Source organism: Oryzias latipes, chromosome 8, assembly GCF_002234675.1.
Source record: "Oryzias latipes chromosome 8, ASM223467v1".
Lineage (NCBI taxonomy): Eukaryota > Metazoa > Chordata > Actinopteri > Beloniformes > Adrianichthyidae > Oryzias > Oryzias latipes.
This window is the reverse complement of record NC_019866.2, coordinates 1311916-1334372: the sequence shown is the minus strand read 5'-3', so window position 1 is coordinate 1334372 and position 22457 is coordinate 1311916. Positions and strand designations below refer to the sequence as shown.

The window sequence follows — 22457 nt, the reverse complement described above, 5'->3', positions numbered from 1 at the left end:
GAAAATACGTCAATATCACTTTGTTCTGTCAACTTGAGGAGAAAAGGACTTGACGATGAAGGAGCCAGTGGAGGTCAAAGCTCCAAACTGGAGCTTTCCCACATTTTGCCATCATCCTGTGAGTCATTAGTCCCAGACGTAAATATCTGTGATGCAACACAAGAGGCGGCGGCGCTCCAACCCACAATTATCCCCTCTCATAGTGTTGGCAAAGCGCTCAGAGTCTAACCATGTGGAACTGATGGCTTCTTCACGGGGCTTCCGGCCGCATCCGGCGCTCCTGCCTTTATTTATTTTTCTGCATTTGCGCGCGCGCGCCTGCGCCGCAGCTCGCGCTCAGGCAGGCAGGCAGACAGGTTCATTACATGTCACAGCAGTTCAAAGTGATCCTCTGTCTGCTCTGTTTATTAAGAGGCGCCGCGGCGTCTCTGAGGTGCAGTAGGACGCGCAGTCGCGCGGCTCGGAGCGGTCCCAGCACCGCACCGGGCTGCGCGCTCGCTCGCTCGCGCGCGCGGCAGCGTAATGAAGAAAACAGCAAGGGATCGAGGGAAATGAACTCTCTTTCTAATACCTCCATCCGAGGCCGCGGAGCAAATAAGTGCTCCCAATAAGGAGGAGGAATGAGGTTAGAGTGGATGAAACACATGTGACACGTGGAAGCCATTAAACCCCCCCACCCCGGACGGACGCGGGACAGAAGCCATTTCTGTTCAGAAATTGATTTTTTTCCCTACAAATCAGATGGAAAATGGAAAGGCGCGAGCGTGCGGGGGAGGAAACAATACCCCCCCCCCCCCCCCCATTCTATTTGGTATCATAAACCTTCAGTTGTTGAGAGGAAGAGTGTGATTCATGAGGGTGGGGGTCGAATCTGCATTAAATTGGGCTGCATGTCCCCCTCGCAGACTGTAATTGGTGGGGGTGGGGGTCTCTGCAGAGGCTCTGCGTTCTGTTGTTTTGGACTCCTCTGAGCGTTTCCACTCACCTTGTCGTCGCTGCGGCTGTAATGACCACGTGCTGCAGCCGGTGCTGACTTGCAGGGCGCGCGCGCGCGGACTTGGAGCGGCCCGCGCGGCTCCCCCCTAATTAAAAAGGACCCAGCCATACAGCTTTGATCCACGCGCCCTCTAGACACAGATGAACGGCAGCTGCGCGCCCGTGGACACCGTCCCGGGCCGTCTCCGCTGCTGCCTGTGAGCCGGGCGACAATTATGCAGGCGCGCGCGGCGCCGGGCGCGAGGCGCTTTCATGTGGATGCCTGAAAAGCCTCCCCGTGTTTCGTTTGTGTTGCATCAACTGCATTCTCACAACAAGCCGAGCCGCGGCGGCGCTGCGGGATTTGTCACAACTCGGCCACCGTCACCGTCAGCCGGTCATTAAAGCAAATGAGGATGTTGTGAAGAGGAGCGGCCGGCCTGCAGGGATGTGATTCCGAGCGGCTCCACTTGCAGGCCTGTCATCACGCCCCCCCCCCCCCCCCCCCCCCCCCCCCCCCCCCCGCTGAGGTTTTCCAGCCCCCATCAGGCAGGAAAGCTTCAGAATGAGGATCCTCAGACTGGAATTGACCATCATCAACTCATGAATCCCTTCTTAAGGCTTTATTTAAGACATTTCAAGATCAACACAGAAAAAGTGTTTCTCAACAGTTTTCAGAATCCAAACTTTCATTTCTGATCCAGAGTTTGATGAGGATGTTGTGACATTTAGGAATTTGGCAGCGGATGTCGGTGTGAAGCTGAAGGCAGGAAATGGAACGGCTTCTGCCTGGAAGGCTGTAAACCCCCCATCAGCGCCGCATCACAGAGAGGGATCAGCCCGCTCCCATCGAGCGACCTCCCTCCGGACTCAGTGCAGCACATTTTAGTGGTCGGCGGCGCCTCTTTGATCCCCGTTGCTCATGGGCACAGCGGCAGCAGTCTCTGCCGTCATCAGCTCCTTCTTAGGAGGATCGGGGACTTGAGGTGAACCTCAAAGGGCGGTGCAGATTAGATCGTTTTCTTATGCCCCGCCCCCATGGCAGGTGTGTGTGGGGGGGCGCACAGCTACTCAGACGCATGTTCAGTTCTAGAGTAGTCATACTTTTCCCCTCGCCATCCGTTTCCAGTAGAATAACTCGTTTGTCACTAACATCAGAGGAAGTTGAAGATCACTCGCCAGTCAGTGTTTCTCTAACAAGCCCCCCACCCCCTCGCCGCCGCTCTGCACGCGTTCGCCTGGACGCCCTCAGATCCGAGGCTCCGGGCGCCCAACCCGTTAGAGTCCCCCGCCGGCGCCCGTGCTTCCTGGAACGAGTCCGATCCTGAGCCAGGCCGACGCTCCTCAGCCTAAACCGATGAACGCCGTTCTGGTCTGATCCAGAAGAGTTTCTATAAACAACCAGAAAGGTCTGAGTGTTGCTGTTGGGGCAAATGTTGTTTAACTCCGGCTCATTTTTTAGGGTTTACTCTGGATTGTTGTGGTGTGGAGCAGAAGGAGGATCTGTTGACATGTGTCAGATCTGCCTCCCTTTCCCTTCTTTGGGTTTCTTTACTTCTCCTGATGGTAAAACTGGAGCTTAAAGCTCTGAAGTCCAACGGTCCAAAACAGAGACTCAGCTTTTAGTTGGAGCTTCTACAGAGACTTGAACCGGAAATCTGAAGGAAACCACGGGAACGACCATCCAGACGACCAGCGTCTGGATGGTTAACGGATCTTCACGCTGCCGTCCTGCATCTTCGTTTGGACCTACAGCTGCCCTGAAGGGTCGTCCCTGTCGATGACGGCGGCATCTCTGATCCATCCATCCATCATCAGAAATGGGATCAGAGATGCAGCTGTGTGGAGGAAAGCCCGCCGTCACGCGTGTTTCCGGCATTGGGCTCCTGTCTCGATAGGCTGAGGAGAACGTATCTCAGGAGGGTCTGCAGCGGCGCACTGCAGAGCGGCGTTGACCCTGCAAACGGCTGCAGCCGCCTGCTGCGCCAATGCAGCGCAGCTAAGAGGTTTGCCGCGGCGTCCCACTTCCCGGACAGGTGTCGGTCCGAAGAGGTGAAGCTTTGATCTGATTAATGACGCGGGAAGTGTTTGATGTACAGACAGCAGCTCGCCGTTTCCGCGCGCCCTTCCTGCCCCGGACCGCTGACGTGTTGACGGCCCCGGCATCCGGTGCTAAACAGGAGGTGCTGCTGCCTTCTCCTTTTTTCTTTAAGGAACAAACCGCATTCTCCTTTCAAAATGGGCGCTTAGAAGTTTAAAATTGCCAACATCAAGAGCTGCCTTGAAAAAAGGATACCCGGCAATCCGAGTGTTATATAATGCCATGACTGGAGGCAGAGGAAAGTGGAGCACAGGGGTAGAGATTAAAAAACTTTCTGCATAAGAAGAGAGGAGGGGGGAGAGATGATGGAGGAAGGAGGAGGAGATGCAGTCGAATGAGAGATGGAGGTGGGGATAGGATGAGGGTCTGGCCCTCCTGCAGGAGGCCCCTCTCTCCTTTCATTTAGATAATGGAGCATTTGGTTAATTGGCGGAGCGCGGTGGAGGTTTGTTTGCCAACGCGTCACGGCAGAATTATTTCCGGCACATTTGCGGCGCAGTGCCGCTCGCTTCCCTCTCATTAGAGGCGCTCGCCTCGTCCGGTCCAGAACTCTGCAGGAGGAGGCCGCTGCAGCAAAATATAAAAAAGAAAGAGGAGTAAAACACATTTATCTACTATCTCACATCCCTGCAAGCTTGTAAAGGAAGAGACAGAAGCCCCTCTATCCGTTTACTGTTATTGTTTTTCCTCCTCTCATAAACTCCTACTCGCGCGCGCCTCTTCCTTCTCCTCGCTTATCGCAGGAGTTATGCGTGCAGCTCGCGTTATCTGTATCTTTAAATTTGATTGAGGCAGTTTTTTTGAGGGGGTGTGTTATTGGATTGCGGTCTTATTGTCTCACCTTTCTCTCTTTCGGCTTTTTTTTTTAAATGCTGGGACAGACATCCGCTCCCGCGGCGCTTATGAGACCCGGTTCACAGAGAGGAACGCTCCTCGGCGGTCCTGCCGTTACCAGCAGCGCGAGGAGTCCGTCGTTTTATCGTCCCAAGCATCTACATGAGACGAAGGGTCTGTGGAAGGAACTGTCAATGTCCAAACTCTTCTCTTTCGGACTCTCTTTGAGCAAAAGCGGCACCTCCGGGTTTCAGCTCCGGCACAAAAGGAGGAAAACTGGAGCTTGAAGTTTGAAAGCTGGGGGAGGGAGCAGCTCCGGTTCTAACAGACCTGTCACTGGAATCAAAGACCTTAATCAAAATTTGATCAATGAATTGATCTTTCCTCTTGTGCTGCGATCCCCCCTGACTCCTGCCCCCTCCGCCTGCGCCCCGCGCTCTACAACATAAACTGTGTTCATTAGCGCTGATCAAGGGCTCCTCTAATGTGGGCTGAGAACTCCTGGGATGGCTGCTTCCTCCTGACGGAGCCGCAGAGCAGGACAGCCCCCCCCCCCCCACACACACACACACCGTCTCAGGAGGGGCAAAACTTTCACTTCCTGCAGGATAAGTGGAGCCAACACACTTCACGCTCTATCCACTAGGGGGCTTCCATCCCAAACCAAAATGTTTTTACTTCTAACTTTCATGGTAGTTTTGTTTTTACTTTTGAGTTTTATTTTATATCTAAGACGTGTTTGCTCTTTCTGTAGCAGAACGGGGTTCGAACCAGCGGGTCACGCGCTGTCCGTCTCCTTTTTAAGCGTACAGCTCTGACTCCTCCCTTTTTTCGTCTTGCAGGGTAACCAAGAGGCCACCAACCCTCCAGAAGCGATGGCCCAGCCGTACACCCCAGCCCAGTACCCGCCCCCCCCACAGAACGGGATCCCCGCAGAGTTCGCGGCGCCCCACCCGCTCCCGGCGCAGGACTACACCGGGCAGAGCCGGGTCCCGGAGCACGCCATGACCCTGTACACGCCCACACAGACGCACAGCGAGCCGGCCGGCACCGACAACAGCACGCCCGCCATCCCCGCCAGCACGACCGCACCGGTCAGTGTCCTTCACCACCTGCAAACTCTGTCCTCACCTCGCTGTCAGCAAGTAAAATATATTCTTACTACTTTCTTTACTTTGATTCATTCCAGTTAAGTTTTGTGACATGAAAAAAACAAAGATGGTGGTCCTGCCTGCATGTTCCCTCTGAAGCCCCGCCCCCACCCTCATGTCTGCCAGCTAACCAATGACCAGCAGAAATACGTTACCCTGTCTAACCCTCGCCTCACAACAGGAAGTTCTAGTCCCGCTCATTTAGACGTGGCAGAAGCTGAAACACACACACACACACACACACACACACACAAACGCACACTTTCCTCTAAATCATCCTGGGGTTAAGAATCAGTATTCAGTCTTTTTATTCCCTTTAATTAAACTTCACATAAATCACAATATAAGTTGTTTATACATGATTTTAAACAAGGTGTGTAAACAGATTGTTTCAGGAGAGTTTAGAAAATTATTTTATGCATAATTTAACATGCACATGTGGCCCCATCTGTATTACCGTAATGTGTGTTTTTTAATTGTCTTTACCTCCTGCTATATTGCGGCTCCATTATGTAAACAGGAGTTTGACACTTCTCGTCCTGCTTTTTGTTGGGGATTTAGTTTGTTTCATGCTGCGCCTCCAAACAAACAGGAGCACCTCAGACGGTTCCCTCCTCAGAGCAGAGCGGCCCTTTCATGAGGAACTTTGATGTCCACCAGCAGCCCAGCGCTTCATGATCTGACACGCGCAGCCCGCTTTTCATCCACACGGCCCGCGGGTCGCGCTGACCGGTCCGAGCAGAACCAGCTCGTCTGAAATGGAAAGTGGAGAAATCTAAGATGTGGAATCATCAGCATGTGAATGAGGCTGCAGAAAACCTGCAGCAGGGGTCGCAATAAGAGCAGCCTTTTCAGTAACCAGCGTGGGAACGTTCGGCGTGTTCTTTAGATTAAAAACAGCTTTAATTCAAGTTTGATTACAAAAGTACTCTGAGATTATTGAAAAGTCCTGCAGAGATGTCGCTCTAAGACCGGCATGAATTCAAAATCATCGCCTAGAAGTTTAAACAAAAGACACTTTATTTTATATACACGTATGTGTATAAAGTTTTTAAAAACTAGGTTTGCTTACTTTTTTTACCAAAAAGTATTAATACTTACACCCGAGTATAAGGGCCACCAAAAAAGCAGAAATAAAACAAATACAGAGACTAAAGTTGTTCAATTGAAAATAAAAAATCCAAATTTTATGAAAACAAAGCCATAAGATAAAGAGGAAAAAGTCAAAAATGTAAAAGAATAAAGTCACGAACATTAGGAGGAAAAAGTCTAAACTGTTTGAAAATTCAAAATTTTACAAAGTCGTAAACTTTTTTGAAAAGAGTCAACATTTTATGAGATTAAAGTCATAAACAGTCAGAATTTACCAAAATAAAGTCCTGAATTTATGAGAAAAAAAGTCCCAATTTTACAAGAAAAGGTGTGCTTTTCCAAAAGTCAAATGTAGCTTTTTAAATGTTTCAACAAAGACCATCAATTCTTATCCATTTCATTGATGCTGCAGGAAGGAAGCAAACATCACACCGCTGAAAAGTTGACTTTTTTTTCTAATCTACCACTTTTATTTCATTAAATTACAACTTTATTTCAAAATAAAATACCTTGTCTCTGTAAAATTATGACTTTTTAATGAATAAATGTACACCCTAATTCTTATAAAATACTTACTTTATTCTCATTTTTTTTTTATGGCAGACTCCATCATAAATACGTTTAGGAAAGTTAACAAGCAAGTAACAGATAATCATTTTTTTCTATTCTTAAAAACGTAATGAACAGACAAAAGCTGTAACATTTTTTCATCTAAATTCATATTGAAATTGTAATGAAAGATCTTGACAGACTGTGAGGTCAGAACAGGAAGTGTAAAACAAATGTAGAGCAAAGTAACTAAGTGGGAGTTCTACGGTTCTACTTTAGTAGAAGTGGAACACGGTGTTCTGTTAAAAGTCCATTTGTTTTTTTTGGCTCATTACGTTTTTGAAAGTAGGATTCTAATTTGACCCTCTAACGGGATTATAATCCAGCGGCTCGGGAACACGCAGGGATTGATGGGAGCTGTGCGGGAACCGGGCTTTTGTTCCGGTTCTGTCTGGACTTCATTTCCTCTCTCTCTGAGAGCCTCCAGCCTGACTGATGGATTCATTCCGATTCACTCTGTGAGAAAAGAACAAACAGACGCATCACTTCTTTTGCCCGGTCGGACGGCTAAATGAGCCTTTCTGCCCAAACATCAGGGGTTAGTTGCCGTGGGCAACCGTTGATCTGAGGCCCTGGAAGATGAAGGTGAGCTCGGCTGTGAAAGCTAAGCGGATCCATTTGGGGCGTCCCGGGATGTTTTATTTACCGGCACGAAGGAGATTCGACTCGACGCAGATATGAATGATTCAGGCGCTCTGAAAGGTGGACACGCCCCCTCCACGGCACGCCAACTGTCGCTCTGTCGGCAAACGGCGAGCGAGCCCCTGGCGCTGGCTTGTAAGTGAATGAAATGATGTGTCTCCATCTCATTCTGGCGCACAGAGCCTGACATGGAATGAATGCCCACAGGAAATGCAGCAAATGTAGGAAAAGAGCGGGAAGATGATGCTGGAGATGAAAAGGAGACCTTCAGTCTGCTGTAGCACCTGCCGAGGGGGGGTCACCGTGAGGCCACCACTCTCCTGAGAGGGATCTGGGTCACTCGTAAAGAAGACTGCTAATACCCCCATTTTCCTGACCTCACAATTACTGCGCAGCCATGAATATGTGGCAGCAGGAAAGTGCTTATGCAGCAGCGGCGGCGGCAGCGGCGGCGCATTATTATCTTCTTGTAACGCGGCCGTGTTTGATTTGAAGATCTGCACGCCGCTCTCCTCCCCTTATATCCTGCACTTACAGTAATGGCAGGAGTTTCAGGAGAAGGAGACGACTTGGCAGGAGATTCAGCCTCGTCCTCCTCCTCCTTCGTCTCTCACTCTGCCCCCCTCCCCCTCACTGTCTCCTCTTCCCTCTGCATTTGATTTCATTTCATCTGCTTCCCCACTGCGAGAAAAAGCCCAGGGATGGTGGGTGTGCAGAGATGAGAGCTCCTCTTGCCCCCCACCCCCCCCCCCCACCCACCCCCCCCCCCCACATATACGGCAGCCATCTCTACCCAGCGAGGACAGAGGGATGAGATTAGTGGGGTGTAAACAGAGGGGTCGAATCCTCGGGGGCAGCTGCTGCAGTGTTGCCCGCCGCTGTGTTCCCCAGCTTTAATGACAGAGCCAGCCTGTTTTTGCTGTGGGTGCCACAGACGGCCCCCGCGCCTTTGATTAGGGCGCCCTGCAGGAACGCAGATTGAAGGAGCAGATCAGCAACCCCCCCCCTTCGCCTGCCTGACTCTGCTGCGCTCAGCTCCTCCACCCCGCCACGGCGGCGCTTTGCACGGCACATCTTCTTGACTTAAAGACTTAAAAAGAGCCAAGTGAGTGAAGATTCGGTGAAACGTATGGATTCTGTGTCAATTCCCTGCAGAGAGCAGCGAGTGTGTATGTTTTAATGAGGAGCAGGGACCCCCCCCCCCTTCGCCGCCGCCCTCGCCTCACGCTCTCCGGTCTGTACTTGGAAAGGTGGCGCCGTCCAGATCTGTGGGACCTGGTTCTGTGCTGCGTTCAAACAGGCTGACTTGAAAGCCGGCGACTCCAGGAAGAGAGGCAGCGCCGGCTTCTCTCCAAATCCTCAGAGATGAGGGCGACGGAGGGCTGCCAGGGAGCGGCGCCGCCGACAGAGAGCCGCTCGTTATCGGGCGCAGTTCAAATGGTCCGAGGTTTGGTTGAATTTCATGAGTAATCATTCTCTTTTCAGATAACAAATGAAGGCGGTGGCATTAGGGCGGCACTCATTTCCAGATTTCTCACTGCCGTGTCAGACTATCCAAAGGCTATTCTGGGGGACGGCGATAACACGGGCGTGCACACGCACGAGCGCGCAAAGACATGGACGGCGCATCCAAAACATGCATACTCTGTGAAAGCAGGTCGGTTATCTGTAACCAGGAGGAGATGCTTTGGTTTTTAGATTGTTAGAAAAATGTCTTTGGTGCAATTTAAAAGAAAAAATCAGATTTGATCATTTTTGTCAAAAGTGACCCACCACCTCCTTCCTTTGGTCTGAGGGGAGTCTGTCTACTTTCACCCTGAAGTGAACCGCACCAGAGTCCATTTGCAAGTGAACAGAGATGCTCATTGTGACGAGGACCTGAGTTCTTGGTTGTCTGAATTTCCCCACTACTCTACATTCCCTAAATGTCTTTTTTTATTTTTACGCTGATTCTTATAGGTTAAACACCAAATATGATGTCGCCCATGCCCAGAAGAAGAAAAACTAAAACATTTGAACATTTTATGAACCCACTAAGTTCTGATGATAAAAAAAATACATTTACAGCCATTTACTTCAAATGACAAATTGTTCAAACGCAATGGATTGTGGTCTATATTCACCAGTCTAGTGAGCGTCGATGCACGCTGGTTTTTCGCAGAGACTTCTGGGAAATTACTGGATTTTGAAATTGTAGAGCCCTAAAACTTGCGAAGGCCCATTATGGTGGACTAACCGGGAAGTAATGTTGGAATTTAGACCATCTGTTGTGTTCATTGACGGTATATCAGAACTCGACTAAGTGGCCCCTCCCCCCTGGCGTTTTAAACAGGAAGTGGGTCCAAGAAACGTATAAAATCAACAGCTACGACTTTGTCATCATGCTATTGATCAGAATAACCATTCTTTGTCTGATGCCTTTTTTCAATGATCTTGATTATCTTTTTTTTTCTTTCTATAAACTGACCAATCGGGTGCCTCAATGAAAGTAGGTGGAGCCTCCTGGCCCCCCACCTCAAAAATGTTTGACAGATTTTTCCTAGCCCAATTTTATTGGATTGGGTGTGGTCTTTCAACAAGCTTACTCCTTCTTTGCGACTGTGGTTGCCATAGAAACATCGACCGATCACTGTCGTCTGGCTCCAACGCCCGTACTTCGGGAAAATGGCGACTGATTTGGCCTAAGTTCTCTGGAGCCAGAACTTAGACATTTCTTCATGGGTGACTACAGACCCGCTCAGTCCAGTTCTCTGTACAGTCAATGGTTTGGGGTCAGGTGATCAGCTGACTTTGAGGCTCTGATAAACCCCCCTTTAGTTTGAGACCTTCTCGGGGGGGGGGGGGGTGTGAAGCAGATTCCTCAGAAGAGATCAGGGCGGGTCTATGGAGTTTGAGTCAAAAGTCAGTGTGGGCACCATGCACGATTCGAGGGGGGGTACATGGTGTTCTCTTTATGCTAAGTAAGAGTATCTCTCCCCCACCCCCCACCCCAGGTGATGGAGACTTGCATTTGCAGCATCTTTGATAAAGAGCAAACAAACGGACCGGAAGAGGAAAGTAATGAATTAAGGCTCAGGCATTATAATTCTTCAGAGCAAAGACCCCCCCCCCCCCCCCCCCCCCCCCCCCCCCAGCACAACTCCTATTTAATCGGATGTAATCTACCTGCTTGGCAGCATTCCAATCAGATAGTTTCAATTATGCTCTTGTAATGCCACTCTGCGAGAAGGGGGGAAAGTGCTGAGCCGAGCACTTTGCAGGCGATTTGCAAATAACAGCGAGGGAGTCTTTTAGAGAAATGAGTGAACGGGAAGCCGCCGCTGCCGCCGCTGCAGCTGACAGCTCCCTCACTCGGAGCTGCGGCGGTGATGCTGTGTTTTGCGTCGCACCTCCTCCTCCTCCCTGTGACAGCAGCTGTCGGGACAGTAAAGTGCCACTGAAGGTGGCCTCCTATGGTAATACAGAGGTAATTATTTTCCAGCACTTCGCCGGCGCCGCCGCCGCACAGCCAGGCAGGCAGGTTGGAGCCTCGGGAGCAGCGAGCTCAGGCAGGCGTCCCGGATCTCAGTGACACTCCAAGTTATTGAGTTAGTAGTATGCAGTCTGGGGTGCTTGGAGTCAGCGATTCAGCATTTGTGTTCTCCGTTTGTGCATTTGCCCCTGATGTCGGTGGGCTGCTGCCCCGTCGGGGGGAAAGTTAATCTGCAACTGCAGCTGATAAAAGCCAGACAGACGCATCTGGAGGACAGGGGGCTGGGTCACGTGCGACCGATGAAATGGATCCACCTGTGGGGATGTGGTACCTTGTCACCCTCCCCGGTCCTGGCATCTGTCTACAGCGTGTCACCCCTGAGGCCCAACATGGCCATTCAGGCTATTAACCTCGGCGCCCAGTTAAGACCCGCCCCACCCCGTCACAAATCGGCTCTGCTCCGGACGAGCCCGGCTGTAACTCCAGAGGGGGGGGGGCACTCACCTAGAGAGGAGACGGAGCGGGACCTTGAATCAAACAACTGTCACTGCTAACAATGTATGTCACCGTCTCCGAATGGGCCATAAAAGGCAAATAAATGACGGCCATTACAGTGGAGATTGTGATTATGATAATGAGAATAATAAAGGCGATCATCATTACCATCAGCATGATAATGATAATACTGAGATGATGAATTATAATGAATAAATCCCTACCCCATTTCCTAAATGGTGGGAAATGTATCACAGAGGGGGGCCTGCAGCCATCCTGCAGCCTCGGCGCAGTGAGGGGGGGGGTTATCGCGTGAACTTCTTTGGCGACCCCCCCCCCCCCCTCCTCCTCTCACGCCTGCCTCGGTACAAGCTGCAAGCGTGCCGTGTGAGTGCGGCGCTTACAGAGCTCTTCCCAGGAGACCTTGCAGTTTACATATCACATTCAAACAGCTTCTGTGCTCAGTGGCTGTCACTTCCACTCTGACCCCCCCCCCCCCCCCCCCCCTCACCCCCTGCTTTTATTCGGCCCCCTTACAGTGCTGAATCCTGTCTTCTGCTTAGTTTTTGTTGTGAACCTACAAACATTTTCTGCTTGAGCAAAAGCCCAGAGAAAAACTTCATCTTTTTCTGATGACTGACCTCTAGTGGTGATGGGGAGTACTGCCTGCTGCTCTCTCAGAACTCCTGACTTACTGGGAAATCTAGAAACCAGAATTTCATCGAATGAAAGCTGCTCAGATGTTGAGGGGAAACAAAACTCCAGATCCTTTCTATTGGTCGTTCAAAAAAATTAGCTTTTTAATTTCTGGAACAGGATAATTGCCAGAATCCCAAGACAAGAAGTTTTTTTTTTTTCATAAGTGAAAGTTTTGCCAAGTAGATATAGGGATTTTAGTCAAATAAAAACATTTTTTTTTCAAACGTCACTACAAGATAAAAACGACTAAACTCCTATTTCAGCAGCGCTCCTTTCAAAACCTCAGAAGAGTTTCCAAAACATAAAGGTTAACGCCTTTAAAATGAGACATTTTAGCCACAAAAGTAAAAAAATGTTGCATGTAAATAATGTTTTAAAAATCTGTTTTTTGAATAGACCTTAGAGAAACGGTCATTTAAATAAGCAGCTATGTCTGTTTTCCACCTCAGCACCTGATAAAATGACAAATGAATAAGAATTATTCTTTTAAGATGTGACGGAACGGAGCAGAAAGCATCCAATCTGTTCGTTTATTGATGTCCAAAAACAGGAAGTCCATAACTGGAACCACAAGTTCCCTCATAGAGCTGGAAAAAAACCTGATTTAACTGGCAACCCTAACAGTTACGGTTTTTCCTGTTCTAAGCTTCAATGAAGGTTTTTCTTCAATTCTGAAGACTTTTAGGTTAGGATTATGATTAAGGTTATGGTTAGTGTAAGTTGTATTATTTCCGCTTCTGGTGCCATCTTGCCTGCAGCCAGGTCCCTCTCCTCTTGCTCATGATGATGGAAAAAAACAGACTTCAGAAAAGGAGATTGTTGTCAAACTCAATCAAAAGAACGTTTTCCATCCAAACGAACCTAAAGTTTCTAAAATAGAAGTCGCATTTTCATCACTTTGCCCCAGTGTTCCGGCACAGTGGTGGTGATCTCATGATATGGGCTGCAGAACATGGACCTTCTGCATTAGACCGGTCTAAAAACTGAAAGGCCCACAATCAATTTGCAGACACAAAACACAGAAACATCTGTTTATTAAAGAGCTCTAAGGACACTTCCTACTACTTTGTGTTTTTTTTCCTCCCCCACAAAAACATGTTCAAGCTTTTAAAGGATTTATATTTGCGATAGAACCTTTATTTTCTGCGTAAAGGGTAGGAAAGCAGAAACCTAAGGACAGAACAGCTGAAAGTGTGGAGTAGTGAAGTAAAAGTGCTGTTTTGGATCTGCTTGAGTGAAGTTTTAATGATTTATAGTATCATTAAAAAATCCCCTCTGAAGCATGTGTGTGAGCAGCGTGATACTGTTGATGTGGCACTTTTCATAAACACAAACCCCAGAAATATGTGGTCATGAGCTGAATAATGGAGATCTTTCAGATTTGCTGAGATGTTGAATCATTTGAACTTTTATTAGAGCTGAAAGAAGTTTAAACTTCAAGTTTGTTTGTGTCGAAATGGAAATACTTGATAGACAAAGTCGTCCTTAAAGATCCACTTTGGTGTTTTTTTAAACCTATTCCTGCAGCATTTTTATAACGATGGAGGAAATGAAGCTTAAAATGACATTTCTGAGTTTTTCTTGATTCAAATCTTTGTGAATCAGAAGCAGATAAAAAAAATGCAGTTTGAAAAAAAGATTGCATTTGTCACGTAGAAAATACGCTGGGCGGGGCATCTGGCTTAACAGAGGAAGAGGGTGTAAACGGAGAGCGATCGGCATTGGGAGGTGGGGGCGGGGTTTCTCTGGTACCAGCCCCGCCAACAACTCAGAGATTTATTTCTAATGAACTCTGCAGAAGCTACATCCTAGAAAACAGCAGATTTTTTGTTTCATTTTGGCTAAAAATGATCATTAAAAGACCACTGGGGTCCTCTAAAACATTTTGTGGGGAGTCTTCATTTGGAGAACGGATCTGAGGATGACTATAAGAATCCTCTGTAACCCTTTTCTATTTAAATAAAAAATGCATTTGTATTGGGAAAGATGCATCAAAGGATGGCTTGAAAAATAAAAACACTATTACAATCTGACCGTACTGGTAGATTAGATGATGGGGTGGGGCTTCAACGACCTCAGGGGCATCAGGAGCAGCAGAAACTGCGTTTGACCAGCGCTCCTCTGTCCTCCTGAAATCAAACGGGTCCATCTAAACAGACAAGTCAGCAGCAGCCTGTGGAATCCATCACTGCTGTCACACACCCAAACAAGTGGAATTTGTCACTGAAATCAGACGCGCCATTTATATAGAAACGTCAGCGGCGGCATAATGACGGCAACAGCAACGCTGCGGGCCTGGCACTCCTCACCACGGCTGTGCGCAAACGTCCCCAATAATGTGTCTTTAGTCTAGACGCGTCGGGGCTCGCCGGGATCTATATCCACGCCTTTTTGTCAGCGCCTTCAATCTTCTGCGCGGCTCGGCGGCTAAGTGCAAGAGATTAATAAGTGGATTTGTAATGCACAACCTGAGGTTTGACACTATAAGTCATCAGCTGTTTATCGCCGTGGCTTTCTCGCCAGATTGAAAAATGGCAGACCCTGAGTCGGTTAGTCCCCCCCCCCCCCCCCCCTTGTGCTGCAGGACCACGGGGTACAGTACACTGCAGCAGCAGCTAATGAGCAGCTTGTGTCTTCTCTGTGTTTGTTTCCCTCCGGCAGACAGATGACGTGACGCAAACAGAGGGCTCTCAGCAGCTCCAGCTCCAGCACTCAGACTCCTCAGAGAAGCAGCAGCCCAAAAGGTTACATGTCTCCAACATTCCCTTCCGCTTCCGAGATCCCGACCTGAGGCAAATGTTTGGGGTGAGTTCCTTCCAGGAAAACCCCACTCTTTCCTCTTCTAGCTCTTTTGAGGAAGTTTTCTGATCGCACGCATGCAGAAGGAAGGCCCCGCCCCCTTTCCCCTGCTCTGTTTTGGATTCAGTCTCACTCTGAAAATCCAGTTAAATGGAGCTTTTTTCCCCCCAGTTAAATTTATCCCAATAGATGTTTTTAGAACAGAAAGCAGGAAACGGCTGTTTTAATCATTTAATTTATTCAGTTCTGTTGAAACCTTTAAAGAGATCTTTTGAAAATATTTTCTAAATAAAAGCAGGCAAACATTTCGCTTAGCCAGCCTCAAATTGAATTTTGTATTTTAGCTTTTTTTAAACCGATCTTGGCTAACAAGATGCAGAATTGATTTATAAATCCATGTAATGATTTTGCTTTATTGACATTCCTGGAATTTCTCTGCCCCAAAAAAATGCTTTGCTGTTAGTTTTTTTATTTTTAATCAATCGAAAAAGTCTAACAAAACCAAAAGAAAAAGGGAAGACGAAGAGCTTAACAAATGAACATATGGAAGAAATCCTCTACTGCTCCGTATGAAGCCTGGTAAACACTTTAGTTTAAGTAGAGTCCTATTTTGGCTCAGCTGAACACGAGTTCTGCAAACAGAAAATTTGAAAGGTTCTCACCGTTTTCCACACACACACACACACACACACACACACACACACACACACACACACACACACACACACACACACACACTTTAGCGACAGAAACACGGGAAGAGGAACACAAATTTCCAACAGTTTCCTGGAGCTTTTGTCTCAGAGTCACAAAGGGATAAAAAGCATTTTTCAAGCAACATCTTCATCCAGAGTCTTCATCGGTGTGTGAAGGGTTGTTTCTGTGAACGATGGCGGCGTCTCTGACGACACGGATCGATCCGTCATCGATGGTTTGGATCAGAAAGTGGAGGAGCTGCAGATTTTCGGTGGAAAAATCAAACACTTCTGTTGCCGCGGGTGTCGGTGTTGGACGCGTCGGCGCCGAATGCGGACCCGTCCTCCGATGGTGCAAATCCTCTGCGGTGTCTGAACGTCCACTCGTGTCAGAGGAAAGCATGACAGCTTTGTGAAACGGAGCGAACATGCAGCTTTAATGAGAGCGGCTTTCATCTGCTAATGTGCCGAGGTCCCGCCCGATCGCTGGGAAACCAGCCTGATGCTCAACCAGGAACCGCAGAGGAACGATGCTTTTGGGCCACAACTCAGGACGGCAGGGCTCCTCATCAGAAACCCTCCTTTCCTTCGTTAATAATCGCCCGCAGAACCTGCAGGAGAAGCGAACCGAACACAATAACCAGAACGGATGTGAATGGAGACAAATGCCAGAACTCTCCTTCAAACGCTGCGCGCTAATTGGTCCATTAGAAGCCGGAGCGGTTAATTCCTGTCGTTATGGAGACAACATCCGGCTGATGATATTAATTACTGGCGGGCCGGAGCGGTGACTTTATGAACGGCAGACAACATGCCTGCTTTCTGTCTGATTGTTGCCTTTATTGTCGTCCCCCCCCCCCCCCGCCTGCCGTAGGTCGTGGAATCCAAATCACCTCTGTAATTAGCCCGGCGGCACACACAGATATATGATGGAATATTGATTGCAGCCCACCCAGTGTCCCTCAGCCGCCCTCCCCTCTGTCCCATGTCGCCCGCTCGCCTTTCCCGCTCTTGGCGGTTGGCACGGTGGAGGATTGTGGGATTGATTGTGTTGGTTAGGGCCTGGCAGGGAGAAGCCGGTCTGCTCCACCCTCTGACATGGCCCCCACAATGGGCCTTTGTGTGATCAGTGTGTGCAAAGCCTCATCCCTCTAGCGCTAATGGCTTCTGGACCGCCACCGGCTCAATACGCCATTACTGTTCCGCATGAGCGAGGCCCGCAGACAGGAAGACGGAGGAGAATGGAGGTGCAGCACAGGCTCTGCGGCAGACCCGGGCCCACCAGGAGCTCCATCTGCTGCCCACGCGGACAGAGCGCCGCCGTCCCGCCAGAAGACGGGCCGCGCCGCGCCGCGCTCTGAGGGCGTGGAGAGACCTGTGAGCCTTTAATGAGGCGCTGAATGAAGGCCTCGTTAGGGCGTCCGCGGCGGACGTTAATCAGTAATTAGAAACTGTGATCTCTGAGAGGCGGGAAATGAAAACACTCCAAGCACGAGTGCGCTGTGCGCCGGGCCCACGCTGCGCTGCTGGAGGGCGCCCTCATTTGTGCGGCTGGAGTCTTCCTCTCAGAGCGAGGAAGGGCTCTCTCAGCGCTCCCCAGAGCAATCAGGACCCCCCCCCCCCCTCCACACACATGCTGCAGTCAGAACGGCTGCTGTGGCGCCCGGCAGAGCCGATGGGGGGGGGGGGGGATTCAGGCAGGGGAGGAAAAACATGGCTGCCAGAAACTTTTTTGCTGATACTTCCTGTCTGGTTGTTGCTGCTTCTTCCTGGAAGTGATGGTTTGTGGGAGATGAAAACTGGCCACAAATGTGAGGGGGGTTGGGGGCGGGGCTGCCACTGCTCTCTAAAGTGGCTTGAGTTTGTTTTTCGGCTCTCCGGGCCCCCCTCCCCCTCTGGAGACCCCTCCCATTGAAACTATTGTTAATCAGTGCTGCTGATGCAGCTGTTTCCGTGCACGTGCGTGTGCACGAGATCAGTGGTGAGCAGCGAGCAGTCCCCAGCGCCATGTGGAAATCCACAAAGACGACTTCCTCTGAAACTAATTAATCGACGCCACAAGCCCATTACACTCGGTTAAAACAATTAGCATCTGCACGGTGCGTGCGCGGGGGGGTGTGCGCGCGGAACGGGGCGTCACGCTGGGATATAAATGCCCGCATTCCCCCCTCGCACGGGTGGAGCCGAGCCGCAGATGTGTGCTTTAGGATCCGGCGAGGTCAGGCCGCTTCATTTCCCTGGAAAGCAGCAGGAAGTTCTCCCGCGGCCCGGCCCGGCCCGGTCCGCTCCGCTCCGCTCGGCTCGCTCCAGCCAGATAATAGCCAGCTCCTCCTCACCCCTATTAGTGGCTCAGTCAAACGATCCATCCATCCCCACTGAGCGTCGACCACATGGAAGGCCCATTTCCACCCTGTTGTGCTGAAATGAAGGCGACGCGGCCCGCTTGACAGGGTAATTACTTTTAATGAAATAATACGGCCATTGTAGACAGCAATTAAAAGTCGCTCCACTCATTAGAGGAACTTACAGTTTACTTTCATTCCTCTGTTTTCTAATGATCCAGAGGCAGGCCTGTTCAATGGAAGGGCTGCGGCGTGTTAACCCCCCCCCCCGGGGACCGACCCTCAGGTCCTGTCGACGGTTCAGGCGCACAAACACAGACGGAGCGGGAGGCTGGAGGGGCCCCCGCTCCAAGCGTCTTCCAGCCGGGGCGAAGGCGACCCGGAGCGGCGTGATGCAATCACAGATCAAGTGTTTTGGCGGACGCTCTGATCTGGTTTCTGGCAGCAAATATGCGGCGGCGCTGAGGCTGCAGCAGTGGCTTCTCCTTTCAAAGCAGGCCAGCAACCTTCAAGACGTGTTTGCTGAGCTAACACTCGCTAATTGACCACCATTTCCTCACAGAAGCAACATTTCCACACCGCCTTAATGCTTCTCTTCCTTCTCACGGGTTCGCCTCCTGACTCCTCTCTCTTTCCTTTCTCTCTGCAGCAATTTGGAAAGATTTTAGATGTGGAGATTATCTTTAATGAGCGAGGATCCAAGGTAAGTGAACTAGAACACCAGCTGCTTCATTACCATCTTCTTCTTCTGTTTCCTAATGATGGCATTAGTGTGCTGTGTACTTTGGCTGAGAGTGGTGGTCTCTAAGCCGGGTCCTGGAGAGCCCGGACTCTCCCTCCCCCCTCCACATTGTTTTGTTTGTTGCAGCTCTCGCCCGGTGGAGAATCATTAGTCCTGTCAATCAATTTATTATTGAGCTGTTTCACATGCGGCGTAATCCGCCGGCAGGCTGCAGGTCCTCCAGCATACGGACCTGGACCGGCCCCTCTTGGCGCCGGACGCGTCCGCAGGTTCATTTGCAGACGAATCCCTGAGTTTTGTGCGAAGGCGAGCGCCTCCTAATGCCACGGGTCCAGTTGAAGGATGAGCTTGGCCTTATTCTGCATTTCTTCTTCATGTGGAGACAACAGAAGCCCGGCTAACAATGCGCTCCTTCCTCTCTCAGCACTTTCTGACTCCCCCACTTAGGCGGCGCCCGGCCCCGAGCTCGCCGCCTGCTACCCAGGTTGTTAGTCTTTTTAAAAAGGTCACAAAAATGCAGATTTATTTAAATAAACAAAGCTCAGCGTTTCTGAGAAAAATCCCTGAGTTTGGTGCTTTTAACTAAACAATACTTAAGCAGGGAGGCAGCAGATCAACTGCTGGCCACTATTTTTAGTTTGGAAGTTTTCAGACTTTTTCTTTTTTTCTAGCAGCTCAGAAATACCGACTCTGTCTTTGCTGAGTCATTTGCAAAGGAATCACAACCTGTAGTGGGCAGATCGTTTGTATCAGGAGGAGCAAGGCGCAGCCGCGCTTCCCGTCCCGTGACGGCGGCGCGGCACAGGTGAAGCCAGCGGCGCCGCGAACAGCCCGCCACCGCTGCTCATCCAGCTGTTCCTTTAATAGAGTGCAATAAGCTCCACAGCTTTCCATTCATAAAGGCGACAGGCTCCCCGGCGGGGGGGTTGAGGCATGAATACTATTGATTCCCATTCATGGCTGGGGGGGGGCTTAGGGGCTGAAACGGGGGTGCGGGGAGCCTGGACGCCGGCCATGCTGCTGCACTCTGCCGCCTCCACCAGACAAGATTGAGCACCGGATAAACCTGCCTCCTCCACCGCAACAAGCATTTATTGTTTGTGCCCCACAAAGCCATTACCCATGATGCCTTTCTCCCTTTGCGCATACTCCGTGCTTTATAATGAACCTATCAGCCCATTAATAAATGATCTATTTGCTGGGAGTCTTGTGTATTCTATTGGTGCGTCTCCTTTAAAAAGAAATCAAGCCCCTTCTGTGCTTGATAAAGAAAATACTTTTTTTTTGGGAGGGGGGGGGATCCTAAGGATTAATTTGTAATCCAGTCTGTATTTTGCTTTAGCTCTCCACCCACCCCCCCAGGACAGGTTTTTTTTTATTTATGCTGACAAAAGACAGCCCCCATCTTTCTCGTGTTTCATCTCTAAGCAGCTCTAAGGCCTTGCCCCCCCCCCCCCCCCCCCCCCCTCCAGTACCAGTATATATAGAAACTGGGGAACAGGGCTTGTTTGGCCAGAATAACTTAAGTGTACTCAGAGCTCAGGTCCAGTATCCCAGTCCACATAACTCAAGGAAATGACAGCCCCCCCCCCAGGGGAGTGGTGCAGGGAGCGAAAGGGGGTGGGGGGTGGAAATGGGTGTATTTGGGTCTAAAGACAACATGGCTGCAGTTGTGGATCACATGCGGTGCAGCTTGTGGTGGATCAGAAGCAGATCTGCCGCCGGGCAGATAATTACGGCCCCATGATGGCAGCCAGCGGTGTTTTGCATTAGCTGCCTCCTGACATTCAGCGGCGCCTTTAATTGTGCAGAGCGGGCAGGTTTGTTGGTGTTGCGGCGTGAGGTCGTGTCACCCTTATCCTCTCCTCCTCGGATCTCTGTGTTTGCTGTGTCCTGACGCCTCACTAACTGCCTCTAATTAATCTGGCTGCTTACAACTCGACTCTGCCGCTCACCTCTTTCTCCCTTCTCTCCCCCCTCTGTGTGTCCACCCCCCCCCCCCCCCCCCCCCCTCTGATCTAACGTGGCGCTCTCAGGGCTTCGGCTTTGTAACTTTCGAAACAAGCACAGACGCTGATCGTGCGCGGGAGAAACTTAACGGTACAATCGTAGAGGGACGCAAAATAGAGGTGCTTTCACATTTTTTCCTCCCCCCCTCGCCTGCTGCCTTTTCATGTCGGAGCCGTGCATCAGCATGTGTGTTTGTGCATGCGTACGTGCATGCCTACGTGCATGCGGAGCAGCGGATAACTCTTCCTTGTTTGGGATCCACGGCCTGCTGCTGGGACGCATGCCCCCCCATCCTCCGGGTTCCTGAGGAGACCCGCCTCCTTCCATCGCCATCGTTTAATGTTGCCTGCTCTAATTCTGTTTATGACCCACCCCCACTCAGCCATTGTGATCAGGTCAATAGAAGGAAGTGCTTTTTCTGCTTTTCTTTTCTGTTTATGCGACTAAAACCAGAACGTCTGTTTATTTATTTATTTATATATATTTTGTTGTATTCATACCTGCTGCATGTTTTTAAACCTGTTTGAATAAAAATGCATTGTGGGCAAAATTTGATTGTGCAGCAGGTTGTATTTTACAAACAAGTCCTCATTTCTGTTGATTTGCCGCCTGCTTGAGCCTGCCCCCCTCCCTCCTTGATGTTCTGCTGTTGATCAATGTGTCCTGCCGCCTCAGGTGAACAACGCCACAGCGCGGGTGATGACAAACAAAAAGGTGGCCAACCCCTACACAAACGGTACGTGGACACACAGGCGCCGCGCTCTCCGTCACGCGTGTGATGTGACTGAGTTTGTGTTTGTCTACAGGCTGGAAGCTGAATCCTGTAGTAGGAGCTGTCTATGGTCCTGAACTGTATGCTGGTAAGCCTGCTTGCTTGCTTTCTTCTTTTTTTCCCTTTCCTGCGTACCTGAGGCTGCTATCTGCAGCAGCCAATCCCGGTCTGACCCCTGAGTTTCCACAATCGGGTTCATCCTGATGCTACTGAACATGAAATTCCCCTTAAATCAAAGTGAATCTGAGAGAGGCTCAGATAAGCAGTGGATGATCCAAGCTGCTGTGAGTGGCTGAGGGAGCCTGAGCCATTGTTTGCGCCGTGTGCAACTGTAAAGCAGGGGGAAAAAAATGATTTCAAGAGCAAGCGCCCCTGCAACTGTTATCAGATTGTGGAGGCTGCTGCTGTGGATGGATTTGCCAAGTGCGCCAGATTGACTTTTACAGAGCTAACCGAATAAGGGAGATTGAGTGAGCGATATTGTTGGCACCCACCCTGTCGAAGGCAGCTATTCCTTCTGGTCTGGGTAATGGAGGAATGAGATGAGCTCAGTGGGGTTTTCCCTATCTCTCTCTGCCTCGACATGCCGGCTTTATTGCTGTATGTTATATGAACCCTTTGCATTTTAATGAGGGGGAAATGGTACTATTTCATTTGGAAGAAGTGCTGAGCACATCGCGCCACTTTAACGGCTTTCCTTTCTGCTCATTAGACTAAAATCTGTTCATTCCCTGGACAGCTTTACGGCGAACCTCTAAATAACTGTCCATGACAGAAAGCAGTCATCTATCATTTTTATTTCATCCCCAACCCCTCACCCCTGCAAGCCTCCTCCCTTGCCTCCTTCTCACCTCGTCCTTTAGTTTCCTCGTTTTTAACAAACACAGGAACCACGGCCCCCACACCGCTCACTTCACTGACCTATATGTGCACTCACAACGCCACCAGCTGCCCCGCTTTCGCACCCACACCCATGCATGCAGGAATAGATAACTTATGTAGAGCACAGACACCAATACATGTCCTC

The 22457-nt window shown here is 49.9% G+C and overlaps 1 protein-coding gene across 11 annotated transcripts in view; it reads left to right on the top strand.

Annotated features, from left to right (window-relative positions):
* rbfox3 (RNA binding fox-1 homolog 3) overlaps nucleotides 1–22457 on the top strand; it is a 293403-nt gene that overhangs the window by 248299 nt on the left and 22647 nt on the right. For 7 of the 11 annotated variants that reach the window (XM_023957269.1, XM_023957268.1, XM_023957267.1 and 4 more), the window contains 6 exons: nucleotides 4753–5055; nucleotides 14732–14875; nucleotides 18556–18609; nucleotides 20685–20777; nucleotides 21334–21394; nucleotides 21465–21518. In XM_023957269.1, the coding sequence (XP_023813037.1) occupies nucleotides 4753–5055; nucleotides 14732–14875; nucleotides 18556–18609; nucleotides 20685–20777; nucleotides 21334–21394; nucleotides 21465–21518 (709 nt within the window). The remainder of the gene's footprint in view (nucleotides 1–4752; nucleotides 5056–14731; nucleotides 14876–18555; nucleotides 18610–20684; nucleotides 20778–21333; nucleotides 21395–21464; nucleotides 21519–22457) is intronic. The other 4 variants (XM_023957274.1, XM_023957276.1, XM_023957270.1 and 1 more) reach the window with 2 other exon arrangements.